The sequence below is a fragment of the Trichomycterus rosablanca genome, chromosome 16, assembly GCF_030014385.1.
Source record: "Trichomycterus rosablanca isolate fTriRos1 chromosome 16, fTriRos1.hap1, whole genome shotgun sequence".
NCBI lineage: Eukaryota > Metazoa > Chordata > Actinopteri > Siluriformes > Trichomycteridae > Trichomycterus > Trichomycterus rosablanca.
The window spans coordinates 15,516,159-15,526,638 of record NC_086003.1 but is presented as its reverse complement, the minus strand read 5'-3'; the positions used below and the strand labels follow the sequence as shown (position 1 = coordinate 15,526,638).

Below are 10,480 nucleotides of genomic sequence, written 5' to 3'. Positions count from 1 at the left end.
CTTAAAATAGGTGTTTTAACATGACAATGACCCAAAACATCTTGGTTACAGACAAACAAGATTGAGGTAATAGAGTGACCAGCCCAATCCCCTGACTTCAATCCCAGAGAGAACTTGTGTTCTGATATCTGAAACACGTTTTTTTGTGGCAAAACCCAAAATTGCAGAAGAACTGTGGAATGTAGTCTAATCATCCTGGACTGGAATACCTGTTCAGAGGTGCCAGAAGTTGGTCGACTCCATTCAACACAGATCTCGGAAACAATTGTTATGCCACTAAATATTAGTTCAGTAATTTAAAGTAAAGTGAAACCTCAAACATTTTTTCATGTTATAGATACATTTTTTGAGTTTTTAAAGAAAAATGCCTAATATTCATTTTTCTTAACTTTCTGTAAAGGATGAACACAAACTGGCTACATGTTGTTAATGTTTTGATTTAGAATTAAAAGTGTAGTATTTTCAGTGCATTTGCATTTATGGAAATAAAAGTTATTATAATGATTTTGTGCTTTATTCACTTTTTTTTAAATCACTGCTATTTTTTTGAACACTACTGTATGTGGATAGGGTGTAAGGTCATCGATGCACCATTTGTGGGCAGATTATAGCCTAGCAGTTAAGGTACTGGACTAGTAATCAGAAGGTTGCTGGTTCAAGCCCCACAACTGCCAGTTGGTCCCTGCATTTGTGAGATTTGGTATAAGTTATATACTGTATAAACAAAAGTGTGTAGAAACTGAAGACATTAATTTCAGATACTGATCAATATGTGCAGCTTTAATATTCATATATAATATTAAAAATGGAATTCACCTACCTGGTAACAAGAAGACATTTTAAAAACATAAGTTGTTGACTAATTGAAATATTTATTCAACGAGAAAGAAAATGGAACATTTTTAGAGCATATTTTTCTCAACTTTGGTGCAGGAAAAGGTTCACAAGTTAAATCTGTTACATTTCTTCCAGTTTTTACATGACGCTTAAAAGCACTCCTTATCTATGTACATTGTTTAACAAATATTTAAATAGTTTGCAATTATACCACAATATAGAGCCCAATGTCGTTCAAATAAAATGTAACAAAATCCAAGGGAAAAATATTTAAAACAAAAAAAATGTAACCTGCTTGGCTGTGTTTCCAATGTAGAGTATGAAGTAGGTAAAACATGTTAGGTCAGTCTAAGCTGCAGTGTACCAGTTATGTAAAAGCATTAATAACTGTTGCATGCATTATACTGGCATATAATATACTGTATATAAGAACATATATGGAACACAGTACAGGCTATTTATGATGCCAGCCCAAGCAGGAATCCTCCAGCAAAGCCTCCTGTAAGGACAATGTTCTTCTTCACAAACGTCTGCACCTTTACAAAACAAAGAAACAAAAAGAGTGAATGTCAATAAATACCAGGCGAGTCAAAATTATGTTAACACTAATGGATCTATTCCCCACAAAATGTGTATCCGGTTGAGACTGTCCTGTAAATCATCTTACACATACCGTATGAAGTATGTTTTGTGAATAAATGGTTTCCGCCATTCAAGTGTTAACATAATTTTGACTCACCCTGTATAATACACTCACTGCCTCTTTAAAAGAAGCATGTTTTTTAATTATTCTTTCAGCCAGAATACAATTATAAATATACAAATCAAGAGCTTTAGTTAACATGAACAAATATCTGAGTTGGCAAAAATGTAATGAGTGTATTTGACTGTGGTATGGTTCTCGGTGCCAGACAGATCGGTTAGAGTATGTTAGAAACTACAAGTCTCTGGAGTAAAAATAGCCAATAAGTGGAAGTTTTGCAGGTAAAAAAAGTCTGTTGATGCAAAAAGGTCAAGGGAAATTGAGCTGACAGTAGGGCTACAGTAACTCAACCACTAATTACAACCATGGTATGTGGAAAAGAACACATAATACATTAAACCTTTAGGCAGATTGGCCACATTGGGTGCTATTAACAAAGAACAGAAGGGCTCACCAAAACTAAATGTTTCCTGGTCTAGAGGGGTCAGAATTTAGCACAAACAGCCAAAACAAGTATTGTTGCGTAACACTTGCGATCACAATTTACTATCTTATAATGACTACTTCTAGCATGATAATGCAGCAAGTAAAACTGGTTTAATCAACATGATAATGAGGCACTTAGGTAACACAGTGGGAAATTATGCTAACCCACTGCCACTGGGATCCAGTGTTCAAAATCCCAGCGGTGGTATCGGCCACTTCATACAGACAGAATCGGCTATGTTTGAATGTGGGAAAGGTCAATAAACCCACAATGTATTGGTATATGCCCAGGGTGTGTTACTTCACTGCGGCCAATGATTACACGGAATCAAACTCACTGTGAACCCGGACCAGGATGAAAGATTTTGGTAAAACATGAAAATGAAATGAACTTGGCAATACCGTACGATTCTTTCTATTTTATTCACTCTAATTATTTTATTTTACTAAAAACAACACATATAAAAGATTTATAAAGTATGTATACCACTTTTGCACATCTGATTGTGTTCTGAATTTATATAATTGCACAGCTAGCAGTTTGTGTGGCAAAAATGCTGGACCTCAATCATTGGACGAGATGTCCACATTTTTTTGGCCATATGGTGTACTTAGCCAGTATTATAAGTGTGTGTGTCTCATACCTCATCCACCTTTGTCTTAACTTCTTTAGATGGCTTCTCTGCATTTAGCTTTAGCTGCTTCTTGGCTTTGTTGACATCATGCTCAACTCTCTTCCAGTCAACCGTGATGTAGCCTGTGTGATTAGCGATCTAAGAGGGGAAAAATAGTTATCACTTTAAATAATAAGGGTTTGATTCGGGAAGATTAGGTGATTCCTACAGTATGGTCAAGGTGCTGGCACAAAAGGTGATGGAATGGTCTACAGACACAACTGGCTGTGTCATGGCTGTCTTACAGAGTATTAAATGGTCAAGGAACTAGAATGATCAGCAGGGAATACTTGAGCATAGCATGTTCCTTCATGCTTGTTAGGACTCTATGTAGAAGTCCACCACTGTCTGGTGAATAGCATGATGGTGTCATACATGTTGAAGGATGCATGTGCTAGTCTGCAGCCCTCCTTGGTACAGTGGTTAAGATCAGTCGCCCAAAGTTTGTGAGTTTAAACTGCCAAGAAACCACTGTTGGGCTCTTAAGCAAAGCCACTAATCCTCCATTATATAGCTACAAGCTTACATGCTGAATTACCTGAAGCAAAAAGAAGCCTCCTCCTACGGCTGATGCTGCCAGTTTCCCCACTTTCTGAAACATATACCCTGCACACCTGAAAAATAAACACATGCCAAATAAATTTTTTTTATTATCTGCCAAGCTAGAATTTATCAATTATAGGACTTACAAAGTATCATGACCCCTTAACTTTTTGCAAACTTTGGGTTGTGGATTTGACTTTGAGGGGATATAATTGCCACTTTTACCCATTAACCTACACTGGTTATAAATAAGTGGTTGAGTAAAAACTTTTTTCTTTTATTTATTAAAAATCAAAAACTATCTCTTCAAAAACATCATTTGCTTTGGCACCCAAAACTATGATAAAATGCACCAGTTTGCTTAATTAACCTCGAAATGTGTCTAGAACTGAACTGAAGTTCAAATGTTTGAACTGTAATTTGAACTGACTGGACATAGCCTGGAATGGCACACACCTGGACGTACAATTTACACTGTATTGTTGGGACAAACCACACAGTGATCCAATGAATCGTCTGTGGATCTAACAGTAGTCCTAATATTTTTGAATTAGGGCCTTGCATATATAATAATATATAATGTGTATAATAATAGGTTCTGTCTTTATAAGGTCAAAGTAGGGCGAAGATTTCCTTGTAAACTTCAATGCCATGCTTAAAAAGCTTAAGAACTTCAAAAGTCCTTTACTTCCTGTGCAGAGACTGAAAAGCCAGTTAAACGAACAAACATTTCCACAGCTCTCACTCCCCAAAATAAGGTCTTTGTGATAAGAGAGTGAAAAATATGACAACCCACTTGCAGTTATAATAAACATCATGTAAAGGCAACTATATCAATTAAAAATAAAAATGTACAAAAGTAAGGTAGAATGATGACTGATTCACTATACATATTTATACATGGAATAGTGTTCTTGTGCAAAGTGAACCTGGTTTTGTTAAAAATTGGTTTTATATACACAACAAGTAGCATTTTTGCTAAAAATCAAGCCAATCTTTTGATCTTTATAACAATTTTAGGACAAGATTTACAAAAAGAAATGGACAAAAATCTCATTTTTGTAACTGTTAGTTTCTAGTTACTTTGTACCGAACATAAAAAATGTTAACCAGCACTAACATTGCAACTGAATAAGCTAAAATCTCATGACACTTCACAATCAAGCTTAATACAAATTTGATACTTATCATTTTGCTACTCACCAACCAGTTACTCCACCAATGGCAAGTTGTGTTGCTACCGAATATTTCTCGGCAGCTGGACCGGAGTTGTTGCCAAACATTTTGCTCCACCACCTCTGTTTCTTAACATGCTCAGCCAAGTCCAACACATCAAGAGTTTCAATGTCTGTTACAACAAAAAACAGAAGATTAAACTGCTGTAGTTCACCAGATCATCCATACTATTCTGTGAACAATCACAAAATGCTACCATTCACTCCAAAATTGTTAAGCACTGCTGCTGAATGCGGTATCCTAAGGTGCCATTTTTAAAGACACTGGGCACTTGTGTGAATCATTCTGCCAGTGTTTGTCTATGGATTTTATGCAAATTTTATTAACCACTTTTGGTTGCTGGCATATAATGGTTTTGCTGCTGGTTACAAATAGACAGTGCTGGTTTTATTCTGAATTAATTGGTAAGTTAGCACTGGTCTAAGCACTGGCTCTAAAAAACTAATAATTAAAGCTGGGGGTACTTTAATAGTTTAATTTAACTACAGAATAAACCTGATTAAAAACATCACAAAGCTACAGATCTTAATGGTGACCAGCATGTGTTGTGTTTTTAATACAGCAATAACCAGTTTAAACCTGTAAAAGATTAGTATTACCAACTAATGCTGGTATGTGCTGTTTTTTTCAGAAGAGTTCATTAGATCATTTACAATCCAAAATCTATTTTTACTTAATTCCTCATAATTGCTTTTTTTCTTGTATTTTAAATGTTTTATGTCTTTACATGTTGTATAAGGCTCCTTTTTGCTTTTCTTTCTTCTTTATTCATCCTTTGTTTTTTTTTATTTGACAAACCATGTAGCATATGACATAATTCATAGAATAACAGGAAGCTTTTCATACAGTAGTTTTAATGCCATTCAGTACAGGTAGTTGTTTGCCAGTACACAGTTTTCCTCAGGAAATGCATATCTATTTAAAATGATGTTTTTCCAGCCAAACTGCTGTCAAGGTCGAGCGGTTTTCCTTAATGGCTAACTTTAACAATAATTCACTTAAAGTACACAGTACAGTCAAGAAAATGTACACATCCCTTTTCTGTGTTGAACAAACCCATTACTCAATAAACTACATTTACATTTTACGTTTTCAGCATTTAGCAGATGCTTTTATCCAAAGCGACTTACACAGTGAGCGGAACACAATGAGCAATTGAGGGTTAAGGGCCTTGCTCAGGGACCCAACAGTGGAAACTTGGTGGTGGCGGGGCTTGAACCGGCAACCTTCTGTTTACTAGTCCAGTACCTTAACCACTGAGCTATCACTGGCCCCATGCAAACGTAAATTATTTTAAACGTAATAATTACTTTTCTATGTAGATGCATATTATAACACACAATAATATACCTGATATCACTCATAAATGTATTTATTATTGTTAATTACCAGGCTCAGATTGTGACAATCAGCCACCCTAGGCAAAGTACATGCTGCCCCTTGGTAGATTTCCAAAAAGAGAAAACCCCATTTGTTTTAGCCATGCCACCCAATACCCATTTACATGACATTTTGTTGATATTTCACTAAACAATTTGTCAACTGTTTTACACAAACCTTCAAATTATACAAACAGCATGGACTTGTATTAATTACTGTATCAATTAGGTTGTTCATGTATCTAGCATAGTATTCTTGTGATATATTTATTTGATGGGGCTTCTATTTTAAGCTTACAATGTTAGAAAATATGGCAGAAGATGGCCGAGTTGATCCATTTGGCAGTGACCTTAGAACTCTTGAACACACACTACTGAAATAGAACTGTACTGCAGCCAAAAGCCTAGCAGCATCTGAAGTATTCCATAGTGTGGTTATAAAAATTTTAGAAGCGGGATCAAAGCTCACAGGTATTTAGAATAAAATGGCTTTATTTGTCATATATACAGTGTATCACAAAAGTGAGTACACCCCTCACATTTCTGCAAATATTTTATTATATCTTTTCATGGGACAACACTATAGACATGAAACTTGGATATAACTTAGAGTAGTCAGTGTACAACTTGTATAGCAGTGTAGATTTACTGTCTTCTGAAAATAACTCAACACACAGCCATTAATGTCTAAATGGCTGGCAACATAAGTGAGTACACCCCACAGTGAACATGTCCAAATTGTGCCCAAAGTGTCAATATTTTGTGTGACCACCATTATTATCCAGCACTGCCTTAACCCTCCTGGGCATGGAATTCACCAGAGCTGCACAGGTTGCTACTGGAATCCTCTTCCACTCCTCCATGATGACATCACGGAGCTGGTGGATCTTAGACACCTTGAACTCCTCCACCTTCCACTTGAGGATGAGCCACAGGTGCTCAATTGGGTTTAGTCCATCACCTTTACCTTCAGCTTCCTCAGCAAGGCAGTTGTCATCTTGGAGGTTGTGTTTGGGGTCGTTATCCTGTTGGAAAACTGCCATGAGGCCCAGTTTTCGAAGGGAGGGGATCATGCTCTGTTTCAGAATGTCACAGTACATGTTGGAATTCATGTTTCCCTCAATGAACCGCAGCTCCCCAGTGCCAGCAACACTCATGCAGCCCAAGACCATGATGCTACCACCACCATGCTTGACTGTAGGCAAGATACAGTTGTCTTGGTACTTCTCACCAGGGCGCCGCCACACATGCTGGACACCATCTGAGCCAAACAAGTTTATCTTGGTCTCGTCAGACCACAGGGCATTCCAGTAATCCATGTTCTTGGACTGCTTGTCTTCAGCAAACTGTTTGCGGGCTTTCTTGTGCGTCAGCTTCCTTCTGGGATGACGACCATGCAGACCGAGTTGATGCAGTGTGCGGCGTATGGTCTGAGCACTGACAGGCTGACCTCTCACGTCTTCAACCTCTGCAGCAATGCTGGCAGCACTCATGTGTCTATTTTTTAAAGCCAACCTCTGGATATGACGCCGAACACGTGGACTCAACTTCTTTGGTCGACCCTGGCGAAGCCTGTTCCGAGTGGAACCTGTCCTGGAAAACCGCTGTATGACCTTGGCCACCATGCTGTAGCTCAGTTTCAGGGTGTTAGCAATCTTCTTGTAGCCCAGGCCATCTTTGTGGAGAGCAACAATTCTATTTCTCACATCCTCAGAGAGTTCTTTGCCATGAGGTGCCATGTTGAATATCCAGTGGCCAGTATGAGAGAATTGTACCCAAAACACCAAATTTAACAGCCCTGCTCCCCATTTACACCTGGGACCTTGACACATGACACCAGGGAGGGACAACGATACATTTGGGCACAATTTGGACATGTTCACTGTGGGGTGTACTCACTTATGTTGCCAGCTATTTAGACATTAATGGCTGTGTGTTGAGTTATTTTCAGAAGACAGTAAATCTACACTGCTATACAAGCTGTACACTGACTACTCTAAGTTATATCCAAGTTTCATGTCTATAGTGTTGTCCCATGAAAATATATAATGAAATATTTGCAGAAATGTGAGGGGTGTACTCACTTTTGTGATACACTGTACATATACAGTTGTACAGTACAGTACAACGAAATTCTATTTTTCGCATGTCCCAGCTTGTTTGGAAGCTGGGGTCAGAGCGCAGGGTCAGCCATTGTATGGCGCTCCTGGAACAGAGAGGGTTAAGGGCCTTGCTCAAGGGCCCAACAGTGGCTACATGGCAGAGCTGGGATTCAAACTCTTTAAACTTTCAGTTAATAGCCCAAAGCTTTACCCACTAGGCTACCACTGTCCCACCCATTTAGTATTGCTCCATTGGTCACAGAAATTTATCTGACATCTTTACATCTTTTAATAGTGTTTTGGACTGTAGATGATAGAATCTCTACATTTCTTGCAGTCATGCATTGGGAAACTTTGTTCTGTACACTTACACATATTTTTTAGCAAAATAGTGAACATTTGCCTGTATTTTCTTGTGAATGACTAAGCATTTAATGCTCCTTTTACATCCAATCATGTTAGCATATAATAGCATGAACTGTTTTCTATTCACCTGTGGAACAGGTGTTTTGGATCTGCGTGGGTTTACTCCGGGTGCTCCGGTTTCCTCCCACAGTCCAAAGGCATGCAAGTGAGGTGAATTGGAGATACAAAATTGTCCATGACTGTGTTTGATACAATGCTTCTGTCAGGGCGGCACGGTGGCTCGGTGGGTAGCACTGTCACCCCACAGCAAGAAGGTCCTGGGTTCGATCCCCAGGTGGGGCGGTCCGGGTCCTTTCCGTGTGGAGTTTGCATGTTCTCCCCGTGTCTGCGTGGGTTTACTGCGGGAGCTCCGGTTTCCTCTCACAGTCCAAAGGCATGCAAGTGAAGTAAATTGGAGATGCAAAATTGTCCATGACTGTGTTTGATATAACCTGATGTGAACTGATGAATCTTGTGTAATAAGTAACTACAGTTCCTGTCATGAATGTACCCAAAAGTGTAAAACATGACGTTAAAATCCTAATAAACAAACAATGCCTAAATTAGTAATTGGTGTATATTTACATTAATAAAAATATAATGTAAAACAATGAATATCTCCTCTTTGTGCTATCTTAAGTTCATTGCTTGTACACGGCGGTTTACAAATAATTGCTTTCTGTTTTTATTGGCATTTAAACGACTGTCCAGACTTTTTTGGAACTGGAATTAAGTCGTACTTCACTGTAGCATGTACCATGGTAGAAACTTGTGACGAAATGTTGCAGAGACTTCTATTTCAAACTTTAAAACGAAGGTTTTAAACAGAACTCGTAATTACAACAATTCCGGTATCACGCGAAGGAAGCATTAAAGGGGTCAGTACAGTACTAGTTAGCTATTTAAAGACACCGCAGCCATGTTTGTTTATTAATCACCCAGAACGCACGCAGTTTGGTCACGCAAACATCTAGCGCAGTTTTCCCCATATGCACCCTGACAGGCTCGACTGTCCTTGACACGCAATTTCACAGCGACAACTGTTCCCGTCTTTCACACGTTCCCCTCTTATCTACTGGCTCACCAACCACAACGCAAATGAAGGACAAAGCTTCTACAGACGTAATAACAGACTGCGTTTAACCACCCATAAAAGTGCAGTTTGTTAGCAAAGTAGCTACAGTAACGTCCAGGTCTGGCTCTGATAGATAAATTGGTAAACAGTGCATCGTAATAAAAGCCATTTAAACAATGTCTTTATTTTCTATTTAGGTGTTGATGAGTCTGTAACTTCATGTCACATACAACGTTGCTGTTCGCATCATTAACTGCAAGTGATTCGCTTCACCCAACACAACGATTAGTAATATCATTTACACCAGCTGCCGCATCTAATCTTTTAAAGAAACGATTCAACAATTAATGAGTTTTAATAATAATAATAAGAAAGTGAAAGCTTACCTGTTTTCTTCCCGGCCATGTTTTCTGTTTCCTACCCGGACGTTTTTACAGGGCACACCCTCTCAATCACGTAACGCTTGCGGTGACCACTTTTTTCCTAATTGCTAATGACGTCATTGCTGGTCTTTCAAAATACAAGTCTGAACCTTTATACATGTTCTAAAGTTTAAGCATTTATACATATTAAAGTCTGGTTACATAGTGGGAATTACTGTTGCTACACAGCCTTAACACATTATAAGAGTTATATTGGTTCAGTATTACCTTTGCTATTTAATCTATGTAAAGATTAGCATGTTAAGCCCTGGGTCATTCTCAGCACTGCAGTGACACTGACATGGTGGTGGTGAAAGAACAGGGAAGAACAGGGTGAAAGCAGGCTAAAAAGGTATGTAGAGAAACAGTTGGACTACAGTCAGTAATTGTAGAACTACAAAGTGCTTCTATATGGTAAGTGGAGCTGATAAAATGGACAGTGAGTCTAGAAACAAGGAGGTGGTTTTAATGTTATGGCTGATCGGTACACTGGTTTATCATCCAAAACATGTCTATAGGTAGAGCTGCTTAACCTTTTAATGGTCTTACCAAAAAAATAATGTTTAAAAATATTTATTTGCATTTCTTAGTTTCTTGGGACTATATCAACAACAAACA

The 10,480-nt window shown here is 38.2% G+C and overlaps 1 protein-coding gene across 2 annotated transcripts; it reads right to left on the bottom strand.

The window, feature by feature from the left end:
• Positions 1–852: 852 nt before the first annotated feature.
• Positions 853–9,907, bottom strand: fundc2 (fun14 domain containing 2). Of its 2 annotated transcripts, none has more exons than XM_063011643.1 (5): positions 9,827–9,907; positions 4,447–4,591; positions 3,239–3,314; positions 2,671–2,799; positions 853–1,373 (listed from the first exon to the last, which is right to left on the bottom strand). In XM_063011643.1, exons 1-5 carry the CDS (start codon positions 9,843–9,845, stop codon positions 1,296–1,298), a joined length of 447 nt encoding a protein of 148 aa, XP_062867713.1. In that variant the 5' UTR covers positions 9,846–9,907; the 3' UTR covers positions 853–1,295. The 2 variants fall into 2 exon arrangements, with proteins under 2 accessions (XP_062867713.1, XP_062867714.1); XM_063011644.1 differs by having other exon boundaries at positions 2,680–2,799.
• Between the last annotated feature and the right edge of the window lie 573 nt (positions 9,908–10,480).